The sequence below is a fragment of the Arvicanthis niloticus genome, chromosome 24, assembly GCF_011762505.2.
Source record: "Arvicanthis niloticus isolate mArvNil1 chromosome 24, mArvNil1.pat.X, whole genome shotgun sequence".
NCBI classification, from domain to species: Eukaryota; Metazoa; Chordata; class Mammalia; order Rodentia; family Muridae; genus Arvicanthis; species Arvicanthis niloticus.
Window position 1 is genome coordinate 30030796 of NC_133432.1, and position 20667 is coordinate 30051462.

General features: G+C 50.7%; 1 protein-coding gene across 4 annotated transcripts; it reads left to right on the top strand.

Moving 5' to 3' along the window:
* Positions 1–1887: 1887 nt before the first annotated feature.
* Positions 1888–19278, top strand: Get4 (guided entry of tail-anchored proteins factor 4). 4 transcript variants are annotated; one of them, XM_076923454.1, is made up of 10 exons: positions 2283–4899; positions 5614–5777; positions 11842–11920; positions 12241–12322; positions 12935–13084; positions 14938–15076; positions 16206–16346; positions 16427–16502; positions 16592–16664; positions 18217–19278. In XM_076923454.1, exons 2-10 carry the CDS (start codon positions 5647–5649, stop codon positions 18303–18305), a joined length of 960 nt encoding a protein of 319 aa, XP_076779569.1. In that variant the 5' UTR covers positions 2283–4899; positions 5614–5646; the 3' UTR covers positions 18306–19278. The 4 variants fall into 4 exon arrangements, with proteins under 4 accessions (XP_076779567.1, XP_076779568.1, XP_076779569.1 ...); XM_076923452.1 differs by lacking the exons at positions 2283–4899; positions 5614–5777 and adding an exon at positions 1888–2186; XM_076923453.1 differs by lacking the exons at positions 2283–4899; positions 5614–5777 and adding an exon at positions 1936–2186 and having other exon boundaries at positions 12244–12322.
* Positions 19279–20667: the final 1389 nt, after the last annotated feature.

Below are 20667 nucleotides of genomic sequence, written 5' to 3' on the forward strand. Positions count from 1 at the left end.
CTCTGTAGCCCTTGCTTTTATGTCTTAGAACTCACTCTGTAGACCAAGCTGGTCTCCAAGTCAGATCTGCTCACCTCTGCCTCCTGAGTGCAGCTGTTTCTCTTTTAAAGAGGAGTCTGTTACCAGGTCTTAGCTCTCTTTCTTGAGTGAGTACCTGCTGTCAGTTGGGATCTAAAAATCTTAGAGAATTCTAGCCAGGAGGGTAGTGCTCACCTTTAATCCCAGCACTCAGGAGGCAAAGGCGGGTGAATCACTGAGTTCAAGACCCGACTGGTCTGCATAGAAGTTTCAGAACACTGAGCCAGAGCAACATAACATAACATAACATAATATGGAGGGGGGGGTGGTAATTGCAAGAAAATGTATGATAAACTGTACTAGTGTCCCATCCAGTCAAGTCATGCCCTGGTAGCACACCCAGGCAGCCTGACTCACTTTCCCCTTTGTTACTAGGTGTCTGGATCATCATGTAGACTGACCTAGCATAGTATGGCTGTGCCCAAGTGGTCCTTAAGTGGCAGTGCCCACAGAGCATTATCCTTCATCACAAAAGGGGGAGCATGGTTCTGTCAGGGTGTTGGGAACAAGCAAAAGACATTTATACTAAGTATTACCATCTTGTTTTCAGATTCCATTTAATCATAGCAAGAAACTAAATTCAAGGTCCTAGGCCCTAGGGGAGCTAGGAACTTCCCAATAGCTGAACAGCTTCTGTTTCAAGGAAATAGTTGTCTGAGTTCAGACGTCTCATGGACGACTTCATCTTGCTGGCAGGGTCAAACTAAGTTCATGTTTCCAGGCCTAGGAACCAATCTATCCTGATCCAGTGGAAACTCCCTTGTCCAACCCCTTATGTGGGATTATGATTAGACAATGCTACAGCCCACCCAGCTACCCCTCTCTCTACAGTTTCATCCTTTATGCTGTACAGTGTCCCTTCAGGGTTGTAGTTCAGCGCCATCTGTTCTGCAGCCCCAATCAGTCAGTAGTGGCATGATTAACCGAATTGACCTGGTGGTTGAGTTACTGTTGGGTTTATGTTGGGTTTAAGCGGACCCCACAGCAGATCACGTTTACAGACTTCTTAATCTGTTACCGTGCTTTCAGCATACACCGGGTGTGGTGCAGAAAATGCTAGTCTAGCTGGACTGGGTGCAGGCATAGAGCTATGATAGTAGGGAGACTGAGGCAGGAGAGTCACAAATTCAAGAGCCAGAGTAAAATGAAGGCTAAGTGTGAAGCTGTGTTACTGAACAAAAATACATTCCCTGAACTTGATCTCTAGCATGCAAAACCCATTTTTTAGGGATCTGTGTTGTTCTGTAACCTGAGTCTTAGATGCTGTCAGATGACAATTCTGACCGTGGACAGCACCACTCCCGCCCCAATTAGTCATGACCACTCCCCATCCCTTTCTTCGCTGTCACCTGCTCCAACTACAGCCAGGTCGCCTTGGAGACATCACAGGTTATAGCCGGAGTATATTGCCCTGTCCTGGATGTCACTAAGGATGACTGCCACCTGGAGGGGTGAAGGATGACTGCCACCCGGGCCTAAGGTCCTAAAATGTGTCTGGTTCATTCACGTGCTCAGAATCTCTACGGGGGCGCGAGATTAAGACGCCATCGCTGGATCTTCTGCACCAGTTTACTTGCGCAGCCTACGTGGCTGGTTACCTTGAGCAGTGAGGACACCCCCCAGATCAGCGTGTAGTCCGGCCCAAGACCCCGGTCCCGCCCCCTCTCGTATGACTTCCTGCAAGTTCCCGCGGTAGTTTGAGAACCCCACCCCGACGGCTTTTCCTGGCCCGTGCTCGCACGGTCCTTCCCAGACCCTTCAGGGGCGTGTCCTCGCGCATATCCCGCGATCCTGCCAGGCTCCGCCCCGATCACGTGCGGCCCGTGGCACGCCCGCCCTCGCGCGGCTCCTCGCGGCCACCGTAGAAGGAGTGCGGCGGCCGCACGGACGGAAGCCGGGAGGCGCCGCCGACCGCGCCTGCGACAGCGTCAGCTCTGCGCGGAACGCCGGCCCATGGCGGCGGCGGCGGCGATGGCAGAGCAGGACGGCGCCCGCAATGGCGCCCGCAACCGCGGCGGCGTCCAGCGCGTGGAGGGCAAGCTGCGTGCCAGCGTCGAGAAGGGCGACTACTACGAGGCGCACCAGATGTACCGGACCCTCTTCTTCAGGTGGGTGCGGGTGGCGGCTTAGCGCCGAGGCCCCGCCTCCCCTGCTGCTCATTGGCTGCGCTGCGGCGCCCCGCACCCTCATTGGTTCGTGCGGCTGCCTGTCGCGGATCGGAGCGGGGGCGGCGGGCTTGTACTACTCGGCAGGGCCTCCTCTTCTCTGCCTGGTTTCCCCCCTCCTCTCCCGGCCTCGCCTTTCTGGGTCCCTCCCTTACTATGCGAGCTGCCCTTCCCCCGTCCTTCTTTCCTTTTCCCAGGCCCCTTTCCTAGCCAACTTCTTCCCAGGCCTCCCCTTCCCTGGGCCCAGTTTTCTTACTAGCCCCTTTACTCTCTCTTAGGCCTCCTCACTCTCACAGGCCTCTCTTCCCGCCATTCCTTCTCTATCCCACCCTCTTCCTCGCCTGGCCTCCCTTTCCCTGGAGGCTTCCGCTGGTTGGCGGGTCCTGTTGTCAGAGTAGTTTCATCTGGTCGTCCTTTCTGTGGCCAGTGATTGGAGTGGCACAGCCTGCTTAAGTGTGGTCAGATGCTGACACCGTAGGCCAGCCTGTGGCTATCTGTAGGGTTGCTTCCAGGTTCCTGCCTGTGTGTGCATCTGCCTGCTGCTTATTCCTACGTAGACCTTTTCTTCCTGACTGCAGGACAGCAGCATTTCTCCATATTCGTAGTGTGGGTTTGGCCTCTGCCCTCAGACCTACTTTTTCGTTTTAATAGGCTTTGTTTTGGGGCAATTTTAGGCCTTCAGTAAAATGAGTGGAAAGTAGTTATTTTGTGCCTACAGAGAGGTACAGTGCAGCTGTACATTTTGATCTACCCATTACTGTCACCTAGGGCCCACGTGCACTGTGGAACTCCTCCTATAGTTACTCCCTCTAGCTTGATCCTGGCATGGTGTGTGCTGTGGGCTGGTTAAAGCTGCATGACAGTGGATGACACTGTACACAGTGGCCTCACTGCCTTGTAGCCCTGTGCAGGGCTGAAGAATCATATCAGTGCTCCGGGAACCCTCTGGCTCATAAATGATACTTGTTTACATTTGAGGACAATCCCACTTCCTCCCCACATGCCCAGAGTGAGCCTGGCAAATAGCCAGGTGGACATAGGCGGGAGGGACATGTGGTTAAGGCTACATGTGATAGTTACCAACCATCAGAGACCAGCCCTACAGTATTTCCCTCCGTAACTGCTCAGTCCAGGGGTTTGGCAGGTGTGGGATGAGCCTTGGAATCCTCAGTTTCCAAGACGCCCCATTTGTCTTACCTACTGGGCTGCCTGGATTAGGAGCAGGGAGTTAGTCGCTATCAGCTTATCAAAACATTAGTCCTTACTCTAATCACAGGTTACCTGAAGGGCAGCCTCCTTAGGGAACTTTTCTGTGTAGTAAATTAGACACTATAAATACAAACCAGTCTGGCCACATCTAGTTTCATCAGTGTCCCTAGTGCATTTTTAAACTCTTAATTATACTGGGAACGCACTTGCTTTATCCTTTAGTTAAAAATCTATAGCCTTGTGTGGTGGTGGCGTACACCTTTAATCCCATTACTCAAGAGGCAAAGGCAAGCTGATCTCTTGTGAGTTGGAGGGCAGCCTGGTCTACAAAGTGAGGTCCAGGACAGCCCAGGCAGAGAAACCCTGTCTTTAAAAGATAAAATTGAGCTAAAGAGATGGCTCAGTGGTTAAGAGCACTGTCTGCTCTTCCAGAGGTCCTGAATTCAATTCCTATAGAAAAATAATAAAGTTTTACACATAGAAGCGACTACATAGTGATTGATAAAGTAACTGGTTTTTAGTTTTTGAAAAATAATTTTTTTTTAATCCTGCTGGGATAGAGCCCAGGACATCTCACATGCTAGGCACGGGCTCTACCTCTGAGGTACACTCCCTTTTGTCTTTATCAACTTAAAATTTTGAAGTGGTGTGCCTTCAACTCTGACTAAGACCTAGAATTCTCGATCATACAGGTTCGGCTTCCTAAGTAGCTAGAATGACAAGCCTATGTCATCAGGCCAGCTGAATGGTTTGTTTTTCCAGTGAGTTGAGCTATCATTGAACAGGACCAACCAATTGACTCAAGCAATTTTGTAATGAAGAGACAAAGGATCAGACACAGCTGTGGACTACAGGGGTTCCTCTACATAGCAGGCCAGTCACCGTCTATACTTGTGCAACACAAGGGCTTCATCCTAGGATCTTACACTTTGTTTTATTTTACTGGAACTCACTCTGCAAACCATGCTGGCCTCAAATTCAGATTTGCCGCCTTCTGCCTCCCTAACACTGAGATTAAAAGTGTGTGCCACCACTGCCCCACTCATTTTTTGATTTAATCAACAAAAGTGAATCTCTGAGAGTAAACATATCCTTGTTTTAAATCAGTCCTGCTGTGACTGACGTGTTGCGTGACCAGAGGAGTTCCCTTGCTTGGTCAAGGTAAACTAGGGATGGTGTTGGGCATTTCTGCCTTGTAGCTCTTTGAGGCCACGTGTTATGCGTGTTCTCGGACACACAAGGAACTGGCCATCAAGAAGATTGAAGTACAGTGCGCTCCAGGGACACAGCATTGTACTGGGGCCCAGTACTTGTTGTAGAACTTAAGTAAACCTCGGCTTCCTTCAACACTTCAGGATGAGAGAAACAGAAGCCCTGGTTTGCAGCCTCCTCACCACTGCTACCCTGGGGATCCAGGAGTTCCTGTAGAGCTCCACAGAGGCTCGGGGTCAGTCCATGGGTAGACTGCTAGAGACAACAGAATGCTCAAAGGCAGGCAGGACAACTTACAGGAGTCACTTTTCTTCTCCCGTCATTGTGATTGAACTCAATTCATCAGACTGTCTTGGTGACAGCCACCCTTACCTGCTGAGCTACGGCAGACCACCAGCCCTGGTTTTTTTTTTTTTTTTTTAACTTCTTTGACTGGATAAGTGTTGTTTATGTATTTACGGTGAATGTTTGCTTACAGTGTTTATTTTGGTGATGCTGAAAATGCCCACGGTGGTGACCCCTGACTCCCTCTCTATACTGACATCCCCAGGCAGCTTGTCTGTTGTTCAGCACAGTTCTTTGTCGTTTTTGATTCTGTACGTGGTCAAGGGGCTCTCCAACTGTGTGGCTTTCTAGTTCACTCTACAGTATGTTCTAAATATGATCCACATACAGAGTATTCTGTCCTGTGAATGTGTCACAACCCAATTTTAACCTCAGCATTCCTAGCCTGTATGGAAGAGAAGGGGCCAAGTGGCCCAGTGATCGGCCCTGTGTGACCTCAGAGCCCCTGGCCTAGCCATAAGTCCTGTTGTGGCAGGCTACCTTGTCTCTCCACATAGCTCTGCCAGGAGTAGGAGCTTTGCAGGCCTGGTCGTTGATATCTCAGATAGTTAGAAGCTATTTGTCTTTCCTGGAGTGGCCTCAGCACCACCATGTTGTCCTCCAGAACGCCAGTGTCGGTTGCTATACGAGAGCAGAAATGATTCAAAGACAGCTGCATCACCAAAAGCATAGCCGGCATAAGTGGCAGATGACAAAAGCTGGGGACCTGGAGCACAGAACACAGCCTGCAGCAGCTCACCAGGCTGAGAATTCCCTTCCCCTTCCCAGGTCAGTTGCTCGGGCCTCTTGCAAGCATCTGGGTTTGTCCAAGAGTCTTAACACTCCTTAAAATTTGTACTACTTGGGGAGGGAGGGGCCTAGTAAAGCTGGTGGGTTTCAGAATCTTCCTAAATCTATGAAGTTGTTTTCTTCTTGAGTTTAAGGAGCTTCCCAGCAGGTTAGAAAGTGTCACCCCCTTCGGAACAGACTGTTGTTTCACCCATCTTTTGATATAACCTGTGTGCTAGGAGCTTCCTTGAAGGATGGGATGTTCTTTCTCACAGGAAAGTGTTCCACGACAGGTTCTTCCTGGTACCTGTTTGAATTTCCCTTGTAGCCAATAGCCTTACTCGCCCAAGTCACATTAAAAAATGTTTAAAGAGAAAACCTACACCTACTATATGTGTGGTGACACCATAGTCTTGGGTCTGAGGCCACCAGGTCATGGTAGAGTGTCCCTCAGCCTTGGACCTGTGTGCTGGGTGAACATGTTAGACCAGCCCCTATCCCTTCCTTTGTGTTGTAGGCATGTGCATTGGTGTTCGAGCATGCATGAGGCCAGAGGTTGATTTTGAATTACTTCATCAGTTGCTTTTTACAATTTTTTTTTTTTTTTTGAGACAGAGTCTCACTGAACTAGTACTCACCGTTGTAGCTGGGCTGACAGGCCAGCCAGCCCAGCACTGGGGATACAAGTACACCCAACCACACCAGTTGTTGTTTTTAAGTCTATTTATTTTATGTATGGGTGTTCTGTCTGCATGAACGTCTGTGCACCACATGTGTTTGGTGCCCACAGAGGCTGGAAGAGGGTATCAGGTCCATTGGAACTGGGATTACAGATGACTGTAAGGGACATTTGGTACTATTAATGGAACCCAAGTCAGCCAGTGCTCTTAACCACTGAGCCATTTCTTCAGCCCCCAAACACAGGTTTTATGTGGGTGCTGGAGATGTGAACTCAGGTCTGTCACTTGCTTAGCATGCACTTGGCCTGTAGGCTAGCTTCTCTTCAGCTCCAGTTTTTTCTCTTCAGCCAAACAGCATTGATCTTATAGTCCAGGCTGGCCTCAAACCCTGTATTAATCAGAGGTGACCTTAACTCTGCTCTTCTTGCCTATCCCTCCAGAGTGCCAGCATGACAGGTATGTGCAGTCATACCCAGTTTTTGCAGTACTAAAGATGGAACCTGGGCCTCCATGCATGCTAAGCAAGCACTGGACTGAGTTCTCCTCTCAGACCTCCACCACCAGCAGCAGCAGTGTTAGGGTGATAGGAGTGACTCCGTGTACCCAGCCAGTAAGAGCAAGATCAGCTGGAGCCCTGGCACAGACCTTCCTTTGTGGATTAGATTAGGCACTGTTGTGAGTCTCTTTGGGGCCAGCAGAGCTTGTCCCCCATCAAGCAAAACTACCACTGTGGGTATAAGGTGATTTTGGGTATCACACAGGGCTTTGTGCATGGAGCTGAGTACCAAGGAAGACTGACTACCTTCACCTGTCCCTTAGCCTTGGGACACCTAACCTGCTTAGTCACCCAGAAAAGAACACTCTCTCCCCACCCCCACCCTTCAGCTCCAGGAATTCTGTGGTGAGAAATTTGTTTTCATTGTTGCCTGGAAGTTTTATCTTTAAAGCTTTCCTTGACCTGGCAACAGGCGATTTCAATAAAGTAGAACATGGCGAGTGGGAGGCTGTGATCTCAGGAATTTGGCATGTCTTTGAAGAAATACTTCTTTCTGTTTCAATGAGCGTTTCTCTTGCTAAGCCTCAGGTAACAGCGCTTGGGCATCTAATGCCCTGTCCAAGCCACCCTACACTAATGATTATTGTTATGAATAACACCAGTGGTCTCTTCATGCAAATAGCAACACAAGGTTGCTTGCCTTTGAGTACAGAACATTCTCCCAGAATGCCCTTCTGCTGTTGTCAGTATCACATGACCTTTCTTGGGGAGATACGAATAAATATCTCTTCACCCAGTAGAGTACCAACAACAGACCAAAGTTAACGATTCCATAGTCTAGCTTAGTGAACCTTGTAGTTTACTTGCAGGAGCATGGGGGAGGGACACTGAGAGAGAGGAGCAGCATAGGCAATGACTGTATTCTCAGATTCCCAGCAAGATCTGCAGGCAGCTTAGCTTAGCGGGTGGAAGTATCTTCCCTGTCTAGCAGTTACTCTGTTCCTGTCACCTTGTGGGGAGAGCCACTGTGCAGCTTTTAAGTTGCAAGAACTTCTTGAGACTTGTGATGCTTATTTATTTCCTAAGGCTTGTTCATTTACTTCCTGAGTTGTGAGTGTGCCCCCCTCTCCCAAGGAATGTTTCAGTTCAGGAGATAACTACAGGGTATGCCATACCTTTCTACTGCTTTTAGAATCTTTGCCGACTCCCTCTTCAGCAGTGCTTGCTGAGGCTGGGGGGGGGGGGTTCCCTTTATATGTAACTAGTTAACTGTTGTGTCACTCTGCCACAGTACTCCATCTGAGAAGCTTGGTCTGTTAGAAGCCTCTGCACTACTTTTCCCACTGCAAAAAGAAACTGTTTTATGACCAGTTGATGGGCCAGCAGCAGTAATCTGAGGGAAATACAAATGTTTAATTTGGCAGGCATAATCTTTCCATTTATCTAAACAGTAGCAGTGGTCCTCCCATATGGGCCCATGACCTTGTTGATTACGAACTTTTGCCCAGGTGTATAGTACCAGGTAAGAGTTTTGAAAGGCTTTAAGTCCCACCAGAAAGAGGTTGGCTGCATCCTTAACACTTGTGCCACTACTGTACCCATGGGTGTATCTTCCCTGGTATGTTGGTACCCTGGTATGTTGATACTATAGCTTACAGGGTTTAAACCTTTCAGGACAGTCAGTGACGGTTCTTCCCTGGCAGCCTCAGTGCCTTCTGCCATTGCAAAAGTCTGTAAATGGGGAAAGAACGTTCAGTTGAGTTCCAGCCTTATTCTACATGTCCTGCATGCAGCCAAAGCATGTGGTTTCTCTAGCCATAGCAACTTCACTGGTTCTAGTATGTAGGTAGCCTTCACGGTCAATGGGACTTCCCTGTCCAAAAACTTAACAGAAACAGTTCACACCTGGAGTGCAGTTTTCATTTGACAATTTTACTGCTTCTGCTTCACCATTCAGTCAGGCTGCCTTTGCTTAAACTCCTTCATTTCTCTATTTCTCTCCTCTCTCACAGACCCACCTGCCTCTGCCTCCTGAATGCTGGGATTAAAGCCCTGCATCACCATGCCTGACCTGATTTCTCTGTTTCTTGTTCTAGATGCTTTTATGTATCTGCAGAATACTTACAGGGTTAGCAGTCTATAATAAACCTTTTTAGAGAAAGCAGGCAGGTTCTCTGGATGTGCATAGTTATCCATTCCAAATAACCCTCAATGGTCTTGAGCATATAAGAAGATCCTAAGAAAGAGCTGTAGCAGACCTGCAGTAATGATCTGACTACTTCTGTCAGTTGTTTTCTCACAAGAGAGATGTTGGGGACAGTATACTTCCCTTCCCCAGCCCCCACGGAGCCATTTTCCATGAACCATCTGAGCTCGTCCTGGATCGCTGCTGCTTCAGGCCTGCTGTGCATCTCTGTTCCTGGTGCTCCATCGAGCAGGCTTGCACTGCTTACCTTGGCTCAGGCCCAAGGGAGGCAGGAACTCCCTGGCTTGCCTCTGGATCTGGCTCCTTGGTTCTGACAGGCTCCAGACCATCACTGCTGAAAGGGGGCCCAGTCTGAGCAAACAGTCTTGATCCCAGCATGCTTTGAGCTGGGGACAGTAACTGTGCACCCTTTCTTACCTACACTGTTTTAGCATTGATGTTTGCGGACTGTTGCTCAGGTTGTCAATCCTCTGAGATGCTCGCTATCACAGCACTTGACTGTTACTATTCTTCCTCAGGAATTCAGGTTCTACATAGATCTCGCCATGTTTGCCTTCACATGGCTAGGCACACCCTCTGGTTGTCTCTATTCTCTTTTCATCCCTCTTTGATTGCCATTTTATAAACCTGGTTTACATGTCGTTCAGGTCTTCAGAGCCTCTCCTACCTTATAAAGATTACATCTCGTCATGGGCTAGCAAAGCCCTGTCCCAGTCCATGGTCCCTGCTCAGTCAACCTCTCCTGACTGTCCTGTGAACACACTTCTGTCTGCAGCACTTCTCTCATGTGCAGTGTCCCCAGGAATGCTTGCCTTTCTCTGCACTCTTCCAGTCTCTGATGGGGACCTCATCAAACAACAACCCAAGTGTCCCTCATGGCTTTAGGAGCCAGTATTCCAGGGCTATTTCCCTCCTGTTGCCTCAGGTTGTATGATCTTTGTCTCAAGGATGGTGGATAATTATATTACCTGGTTTCTTCGCTTCTACTGCACTCAGATTGTTCTCATTAGTCCATGTATTTTACAGCCTCAGGATCTGTGACTGACACAGACCCTCTGACACGTGTTTAAAAGTCTTTCCCAGTCAAGCTGTTCAGGGGCTGACTGCTCTCTGGTTGTCATAGTTTCTTGGCTCATCTTGCTTGCTGAACTGTGGACTTTCCCTTTTAAAGGCTGGACTTGTGGGGTCTCTTCTGTAATTTCTTCCATGTTCTCTTCCTCCCTCATCTTGGTTTCTTCCCTTGGATTTCCAAGTTTTTGGCTCTCTCATCTCACTTTTCTCTACTTTTCTGCCGAGTGCTGGGGGCCAGTGTAGCAGGACGCATCCTATGTCTTCTTCCTGACAGAGGCTCTGTACCTGAGGTTACAGCTGGTCATTCAGACATACGTGCTACGCTCAAGGATTGTGATAAATTCTCTAGTTCATCAGGAGTTTGAATGACATCCCATATCAAATAGAAGATGGCCACCCAGTGATTTCACCTAGGAATGCTTCACTTTCTGATAGCTTGGCCTTGGTTGCATGTCCATGGCTAGGAACATGCACCCACCTCCAACAAGGATATATTTCATTCCATCCCACATGGGAAGAGGAAATCGTACTGGAATTGCCTTCATAGATGTTTCATCCTCACGTGGATCGCCACCCATGTTGAGGCATGCAACCGCTCTTCCTCAACTCATTGATCATCAGTTCATGCATTGAATGACTCTTCCTGCAGAGACATGAACAAATGTCTGTTCTCTTCAGATAGGTCACTGCCAACAGACCAAAGAAATGATTGAACCCATATCTAGCTTCCTGAGCCATTGAGCTCACAGGGCTTTCAGAGCTATGGATGGCTAAAAGGCAGCTGCATTATTGGAGTTCCCTGCGTAGCTTTCGGCTTGTAGGTAGTCTTCTCTCTCCACCAATTGTTAGTTTGTGTAACTCTAGGGAGAGGCTATGTGAGGTTTGTAAGTTTCAGGAGCTGCCTAACTAAGCCTTGTGTGTTTACTCCTCCAGGGCTAAGGAGCCTTTTACATCCTTAAGAGCCATCCATTCTGGTGATGTCACCGCATACCCCCAGGCCTGAATTGAGTGTTGCTTGCACTATTAATGCATCTGTGTAGTCATCTTAAACTCCAGCTTTGCTCATGAGGCCTTGGCTGCTTTCTTGGGTGACGGGGGTAAGAGCATGTTCTTCAGGAGATTGTGCAGTACACAGGCTGTGTGGAGGGTGCTGACTGAAGTTGGGCAAATTAGGCCTGGACAGAGTTGATACAGTCAACATTATCATCATCTCCAAGGATTGATCCTCTCTTGTCCCCTACATGTAGACTGGTCCTGTTTTGGAGGACCCACCTCCCCTGCCCCAACATGGAAGTTGCACTGGCTTCTCCCCTGGGTTATTTATTGGGCCTGGAGTGGAGGGTACTGTGCATGTTCAGGTGGGTCTGCTGCTGATGGGGCCTGTGTCCCCAGAACCTTCCATACAGCTGCTATTCAGAGTAGCTGACTAGGGCAGGACAGTACCTAGCATACTCAGAAACGGTACTCTGGATAATTTTTAGCTATTTGTAGCCACCCCAGGGAGGGCCAGCAAGCATGAACAAAGCAAGCACCTTCTGTAGGCATCTGCGTGGCACATGGCTGGATTTCCCATTCACTCATGGCTGCATTTCCCTTCTTTCCTGTTTGCAGATACATGTCTCAGAGCAAACATGCAGAGGCCCGGGAGCTCATGTACTCAGGAGCATTGCTCTTCTTCAGTCATGGCCAGGTAAGCGGTGCTACGATGGGAAGAGGCCTGGGAGGAGTCAGATGTCAAAGCTGTCCTGGGCTCTGGCCATCAGTGGCATAGGCTGTTGGTCTCCATGGCAGTTATTGTGCAGCCTTTGTGGCTGGAGCTCTAGGATTGGCTCTGGGTGTTTGCCAGTTGCCAGTGACCCTGCTGCATTGCTCATTGGCAAGGCAGTATCCCTAGCTGTGTGATTGCCGGCTGCCATCTGCAGAGCATGCAGCCACCTGCTTTACCTGGACTCTTCTGAAGGACTGGGCCCCTGTTGTTAATCGTGGTGTTGTGCATTGGTTGTTCTGCAGCAGAACAGTGCGGCTGACCTGTCCATGCTTGTCCTCGAGTCCCTGGAAAAGGCCGAGGTGGACGTAGCTGATGAGCTTTTGGGTGAGAACTCTATACTGCGTGGTGCCCTGACATGCATGGGCTTCGGTGACTGGTCTCCTCCAGAGTCCCTGCACTGCCTCCAGTTCCACTTGGTGGTGGGGCGTGGGGTGGGTTTTGCACTTCAAAACTGATTATGTTGTGGGATAGTCACACTGACCTTGACCCCTGAGCTCATGAACACGGACTACGGACCTGTTGGTAGTTGGTCCCATGTCTTAGTCTTACTAAGCATGTCTTACTAGAGCCCTTCATGCAAACCATCCTGTAGCCTCCGCTGCTTTCAGCTGGAGCGTCCTATTGCTTCAAGCCGGCTGCCTCTAAGCATGGGCCACCCACATCAACATCACAAGGGCAGTGGGCAAGCCAACCAGGGGAGGCCCCAGACCTGTCCAGTGCGTGTGAGATATGCAGCAGCACTCGAGTGGCTTCTGGTCTTTCTTTTGAAGTTACATAATTGGGAAGTATAGTTGGGGAGGGTTGAGATGGGGTCTGACTACTGTATCCCAGCCTGGTCTTAAACATAGAGTATTGCTGCCTCTTTATAGAGTGCTGGATTTTTGTTGACCCAGCTCATGTGTGCCTTTAGTAAGGGTCTGATTATGTCACTTGCAGAAAATCTGGCTAAAGTGTTCAGTTTGATGGATCCCAACTCTCCTGAGCGAGTAGCTTTTGTGTCCAGAGCCCTGAAGTGGTCCAGTGGAGGCTCTGGGAAACTGGGCCATCCTCGGCTCCACCAGCTGCTGGCCCTCACACTATGGAAAGGTAAGCATAGGATCCCATCTAGCCAGCAGCTGAATCCTCTGCGTGTCGGCCTACTGATAGTGGGAAGAGGCCATGGGCAGAGCCCGCCAGCCTGTCTTTGAACATTTCTGCTTTGGTCGTAGACCGACTCTGGACAGAACCTCCACAGGTCATAAGGAACCCCTGGGTCATGACACCATCTCCTTTCCAGTCTCTGTCCTGGTTCTCCTACCTGGTCATCTGCTTCTCTTCCCACCACCTCCCATTCCCACACCTCCTTCCTCAGCGTACCTCACAGCTCAGGCCCTCGCTAGCTCCCTGTGTGTCGTTCTCTTCTGTTGAGCTCGGGGTGAGCTTTGTCACATTATTTAGCCGTGGATGTACTGCAGGTGTGCCTCGTTGTCTTGGCTCTTGAGTTGGCTTGGGCACAAAGACAGATGCTTGCTGAGTGTCTGCTGGGACCTGAACAGCTCCTGCTGAGGAGGCTGCTGTGGAGCTTGTGAGGGTGGTGCTGTTGCTACAGCTCTCGTGCCTAATGGAGCTTAGATGAGAGGAGGCAACGCTTAGAAATGCAGTGACCTACTCTCATCTATGCACAGGAAGGACATAAAACACCTTCCTTTGTGCCTCAGGCCTTCCAAAGGTCTGAGCCAGAGGAAATGTTATCCAGAGTTGAGTGTAGACTAGTTCTGTGAGCAGGGCAGGTGCCTTCCTGCACCAGCATAGCCATGCAATCACAGGGTGTACCTGCTCACATGCTTTGAGTCTATCAGGAGTCCCCCAGAGATGCACCCTCATAGCAGATGTGCTGGGAGCAACTTCCGTATATCCTGTGGGCCTCTTGAGCCTTTTTTATCTTCCTCCTGGCCACTATGCACTCTGCCTTCACCCCAGAGCCACAGTGAGAACAATCAAGACTCTGTAGGTTGAAAGATCAGAAAGTTCAGGAAACTCCCAACCCACAGTGAGCACCTCAGAACTCTGCCTTTTTCTTGAGGGCTATTCTATCCTTCAGCTTAGAGCAAACTGCCTGTCACTTATCGCCAGGCCTTCATACAGCCTATGCCTGGTACATGGTCTGGAGACATACAGTCTGCATGCTGTTGCTGCTGCTGTTGGGGAGTCTCAGAGTCACTCACTAGCAAAGTCTGAGAGAGACTGAAGTGCTGGGTCCCTTGGGGGGTGGGTGAGGTGCTGAGTCCAGACCATAGCCATTCCAGGGACCATGACTACCTGGGGAAAAGGGTTTCCAAATACTTGACCAAGACTAAGTAGCCCAGGCTAGACTATAATTCACTTCTTAGAGTGCCCTGCCCCATGGGGTTTCACCAAGACAGGAGCATGCGTGGCTAGGAAAAGGGTCTGCTCTAATTACTGCCCTCTTTCTCAGACACCCAAAAGCCTTGGGAAGAAGAAGTCTTTGTGGGTGGGTCAGGGGTTGGGGGACCTGAGTTGTTGGTGTTGAGAGGCCCCTTTCCTTCTTGCTGTCAAGTCTCCAGGAGCAGATGGAATCCCAGGTTCCTCCTTGGAACTTACTTACTCAGCTTACTCAGGGCTCCAGGCATGCTCTATGAATAGGGTTTGGTGTCAAGTGCCAAGGAGGTTTCTGCATTTAAACACAGCAGGCACTGGTGATCTCCACTGTGTACAAAGGAGCCTCCCTCAGCCAGGACTCTTGAGGTAGTGAGAAGGTCAGAAGAAGTAACTTGCTTGTGGGCCCACTCACATGCACACAGCGTTAGGTAGACAGCAGTTTCACATACTTAGAATGGAGGAATGGGAGGTTGGATGACTGTGCCCATTGAGTTTGGTGTTTGTTCTCTGAGCACAAGGAAGCTCACATGTGCCCATCTGCAGACTCTTTCCCTTCACAGAGCAAAACTACTGTGAGTCTCGGTATCACTTTCTGCACTCTACCGATGGCGAGGGCTGTGCCAACATGCTGGTCGAGTACTCTACTGCCCGAGGCTTCCGAAGTGAGGTGGACATGTTCGTGGCTCAGGCTGTGCTACAGTAAGTGTTGATGAAGACTGTGGGGCCTTTGTGCAGCTCACAGTCTGGAGCAGATAAGCCTTAAGCAGGCCACCTTGTCTCAGACTGTGTACGTAGCGCTGGAGGGGACCTCAGGCCCAGGCTGTCCTGCGTATGTGCCTATCAGGCAGGCCCTTTCTCTGAAACACAAGTGTCCACAGTTACGCTCACCCCGCCTCGGAGGCTGCACCTTGTGCTTGCCCATCCTCGTTTGAGGATTGAATTTATTTAGTGCATGCATAGTGGGAGTTGCAGGGATATACACTGTGGTGTACACATGTAAGGGTTACAATTTGCCAGAGTCCTTTCCCTCAGCCATGTTGGTTCTTTGGATTGAGCTCACCATCAGGCTCAATGGCAAGCACCTTACTTCTCAGCCTCCCCTTCCTAAGGAATAGTGCTTGCCTGTGGGCATCCACGAAAATGCCCTGCTGCATAGATAATGGCAGGAGGGTTTGCTGTGGGGAATCAGAGCACTTTTATTTACCTTTGAGACAAGTTAGGCTGACCTCAGACTTCATTCTCCTGCTTGAGCTGTCTCAGTGCTGGGATTCCAGGCATATACCATCACAATTAGTGTGATTTTTTTTTTAAAAAAAGGAATTATGTAATGCCTCAAGCTTGCCAGCCTGGCTCTGGGCATGTACTGCAGCTGTTGTCTCCTCACTGGAGGACTCTGGGCCATTTTTTTTTTTTCTTGACAGATTTGAGGCTGCTGGGGTAACATTTTGGGCAGAGACTAAGGCTGCCCAGACTCCAGCACAGCATGAGGGTCCCAGCCCTTTGCACCTTGAGCTTCTCTGATAGATGCAGGCAGGTGTGGAGAAAGCAGAGGCCATAGCTGAGCAGTGAGCACCCAGCTAGCTCCCATTTCCCAGCTCTGTTGGCTTTCAGCAAGTCATGTCTCCTGCTGAGACATAATCTCTTCGTCAGTGAGTGGAAGGACTCACCCTGGCCTTTCTACTTGCCCTGCAGTCCATTAGGCTTGTGGAGACACCACAGAGCTGTTGTTGCTGTCAGGCGAGGTCTTGTATGTTGTATTGGCCTCTCATGGGCATCTGGAAACCCGAGTCTGCCTGCGGGGTTCACTGTTGGATATTCTCGTGTGCAGGTTTCTCTGTTTGAAAAATAAGAACAGTGCACTGGTGGTCTTTACAACATACACGCAGAAGCATCCATCTATCGAAGACGGGCCGCCCTTCGTTCAACCCCTGCTCAATTTCATCTGGTTTCTGCTGCTGGCTGTGGACGGGTGAGTCCGTCTGCTGGGTGATGGGTGTGTATCTGTGAGGCCACAGCTCTCACTGGGAATTCCCCTGGCTCTTGTTGCAGTGGCAAGCTGGCTGTGTTCACAGTACTGTGCGAGCAGTACCAGCCGTCCCTGCGGAGGGACCCCATGTACAACGAGGTGAGGCTCTTGCACTTTGCTGAGGCTCCCCGCTGGGCTCTGCAGCTGGGCACTGCTCATCTGCTGACCTTCTGTCCCGCCTCTTACAGTACCTCGACAGGATCGGACAACTCTTCTTCGGTGTGCCACCAAAGCAGACGTCCTCCTATGGAGGCTTGCTAGGTAAGCCATGGGGGCTGCTCCCCAGCAGTCCTTTCTGCCATGCTCCCAGATTGCCTGAGTGGTCCTACGTTTCTGACCTGCTGTTGAAGTCTGTGACTCTGCAGCTTGGCTGTTCACTGGGTCTGAACTCCAAATACGAGCCCCCTCCACCAGGGCAGGGCCAGTGTGGTGCATTCGAAGTGTAGTTTTCTTTTTTCCTCTGGTGCTAGAGACTCAGGCCCTTGAACTATCAAGTTCTTTACCACTGTCCTGCATCCTCTCCCCAGCCCTTCCAGTTCCATGTGTTAAGTAGCAAATCCTCTTTCAGAGTCTAGAACTGTCTCTGCTGCTAGCAGGGTAACCACAGGCAGCATGCGTGGCAGGAGCTGGGTTGTGTCGTTACCTGCTGGAGTGTGGAGCTTCCACGCACGTGGGGTGATGAGAAGCACCCTGTGCTGTGGAAGGAAGTACAGCTGGGCCATGAACAAGTCCATAGGACTTTCTGGGCACTGCCTGTGCCCAGTAACTTACTGCAGACTGACAGTGTTTTCTCTAGTTCATTGTTGATGGTTTGTTTTCTGAAACAGGGTCTCATATAGACCAGGCTGGCCTTGAGTTCAGAGAGTTACTTCTGCCTCAGCCTCCTGGAATTAAAGGTGTATGCCACCATGCCCAGCTGCTGTTTTGTTTTGAGACAACTCCCTGTAACTTGTATTAGCTTCAAACTCGTGTCACTCCTGCCTCCGCCTCCTAAGCTCTGGGATCATGATGTGAGCCTGCACACCCGCTTTCTTATGATCTTCATCTGTCTTGAATCTTGCCTGTGGAGGGCCCTGAGCAGGGTTCAGCTATCTCCGCGAGTCTGTAGCAGAGCTCTTCTGCGTCTCCTGTCTGAGCCCTCCGTGGCCTGAGCGTCTCTGAGGGCTTGGCATTCCCTGAAGCACATGCTTGTATCTCGGTTAGAGCAGCAGTCCAGGGTGGCCCGGATATGTGCTCGTCCATCCCATAGAGTTTTAGAACCAGCAGCTCCCCTTCCCCCAGAAATGCCACTGGGGCACTCAGGGGGCCACAGGAAAGTGCAGGCATAGGAGTGTCTACATCCACACACCCAAGCGGAATACCCACTGGCTCTCCCACTCTCAGGAAAAGAGGACTTTGGGGTCAGGATTGGCATGTATGTGGTCACTGTAAGTCCCATCCATTTGACATGTGCACCCAGGAGCTGGTTGTTAGCATCTCAGGTGTGGCCTTAGGCTCTAGTCTGCATTCTGTGCAGCTTTCTCTTGTCTCCATGGGACGTGGGCTGCACCTTCATCACTATCAGATTCCCCTGTGGGAGGAGGTTTGGGGTTTGTCATTCCTAGTGTAGCCTCAAAGACCTATAGCCACTGAGCCTCTGGTTTTGGCATCAAGCTCCTCTAGGAAGGTGGAGCTTCCAGGGGAGCACGATCTCTGGGCATTGACCACATGTGTCTAGGGCGTGATCTGGGCAATGGGCTCCTGGGGGAAGTTGAGCTTCCAGGGCAGCACTGCCTCTGTGTGTTAACCATCACTGGCCGTTGTCTTCCTCTAGGGAACCTGCTAAGCAGCCTCATGGGCTCTTCAGAGCAGGAGGAGGGGGAAGAGAGCCAGGATGACGGCAGCCCCATCGAACTGGACTGAAGCTGCCTGGCCAGCGTGGAGATGTCCATGGCCGGCACCACTGGGATGAATTCAGTGCCAGGCTGAGCACGAGGCCCCTTACCAGTGGGCTCCTGCTCTGTGGCTGAAGGGGCCGCCTATGCAGAGTCTGTCCCTATTTATGTATGGTGGTTGAGGGCTGTGTGGCCAGGACCAAGAGCAAGGCCCAGCTCCTGCTGGCCAACCGTGTTCCTTCAGATCACCCACAATAAAGCGCAGGCCTTGCTGCAGCACCCCGCTGCCATCCTTGTCTCTGGTTCCTTGGGGAGGGCTGCAGGGTGACACAGCAGCCTGGTGTCAGTGACTGGTACCCCTTCTCCTGTGTCCAGTGCAGCCATGGCATGCACGCCAGAGGAGTGGCGGCTGCCACGCAGGAGCCTGAGTCCTGCAGATGAGAGTGGCTTTCTTGTTTGATTTTTGTTTGGACACAGAGTCGTTTTGCAATCATGGTGTGCTTCCCAGGGACAGAGAGCGTGTGCTGTGGTAACTAGGCTCCTTAGAGGTCACAAACAGCTGGCCAGGGTCATGTCCCTTGTTCCATGGGACTGTGGCCCCGCTGTAGTCTATGGGGTCCTCCGTTGAAGCTGCAGGCCTGCTGGTCCCTCAGGCTCCATGCTGCTGCTCGGAGAGGTCTTAAGGGTGCCGTAGGTTCACATCCTTCAAGTTGCAGTATTTATTTTTACTGGGTGAGGGATTTTTTCAACTTAACGTTTTAGGACTTAACCAAATAACCAGTCCACAAATAAGCAACCCCATTACCACAGATAATATCCACGCTGCCAGTCTGATTATAAAGGGAGACACTTTATTTTTTCACAAATAAGAATTGTAGATTAATACACCTCTATCTTGCATGGGAAGGAGGGAAATACGCATTATTTACTGTAAAAAAAAAATGGAATTTAAAGGAAGGCTTGTGTCACCTTTTGACTATAAATAAATCCTTTCTACTGGACTTTGCAGTAGTCCTTTCTGGGTGAGCTCTGGGCCGGGGTGGGGCTGGCTTTGGGCTTTGGCGTTCTGCCCCCACCTATGGGTGCAGAGGCCTCAGGCAGGGTGGGAGTGGCTGTGTGTCCAGGCTGGATCTGGCAAGCTGGAGAGGAAGCCCATCCTCTGCTGCCCAGGCTGTGTCTGCCAGAGTGGCCATTGTTACTGTCAGCAGTGCCCAAAGTAATTGCTCGGGATTTAGCAGTGAGTTTATTGAAATCCCCTCCACCATGGTGCATGTCTTGGCCTCAGGGCTCGGGAGAGGTGACTTAGAAATAGGGAGGCCGCAAAGAGGGAAGGTACAGTTGGGCACGGCCACGGGAAGGAAGCCATAGCCTGCTGGGCACAGGCCAGAGCTGCCTGTGTTCAGCTGTGACACTTGCTTCGGAATTATGGATTAGAGCTCATTGTCACTGATGTATTTTGAAATAGAACAGAATTCAAGTTTTGTGTCTATATAAGGTTCGCTGGGATTAACCCGAGCTAAGTACAGAGGAAAGCTAACATTAGTGCAGGAACACGAGACACGAAGGGATCCTCCCCACAGACTGTCACACACACACACACACTGTCCCCTCTGCATGCATCTTATTCCTTGGGGTATCATGACAACTGTTTACTGTGCCATTTGCATGCCTGTCATTGTCAGCTGGGCTGTCACCCTCTCAGCCCTTGTGCTGGCTGGGTCCTGGCTGAGCTGTGCGCCATCACCGCTGCTGAAAGACGCCCAAGGTCGCAGCAGCTTTCTCCGAGTGCCAGCTTTTGATGTAGCGAAAAGTCTTCCCCACGTCATTCATCCTGTGGTTATCTGGGCAAGTGTCAAGGCGACCAGTGTTGCTAGTGTACTAACTTACTGGTGCCCACGCGCACAAATCACTGGAGCAAGCCCATCAGTAAAGTGACACCAGTGAACCTCTTGGTCCTGGTGAGGACCCTGGGAAGCCTCTGCCTCCCTAGGGCCTCAGCAGTGGGAAAGGGACTGGGGTTGTAGCTCAGTGGCAGACTGCTTGCCTGCTATGTTCAGGGCCCCAGGTTCCATGCCCACATGCAAAGGCAATTTTAAGTGGGAGAACGAGAGGGCTGAGGGAACCCAGCTGAGAGCATGAGTACACACCCGGGCTTAGCCAAAGATGTCTCCTCCTGCAAGCTGGATGATTGTGCACGCCACGAGTGCGCAACCTAGGGCCTCTGTCACAGCCCTTAAAGGCTCGCAAATGTGGGCAGAGGTCGCCTAGGAGGGAATCCCAGGTGTATGGTTGTAGTAGGGGAGCCCTGGGGCCCTGCTAGGATTGGACAGTCCAGGTGCTCGCTCACTCACTCTCCCTCCCTGCCCCCCATACAGCATGGTGGCAGAGGA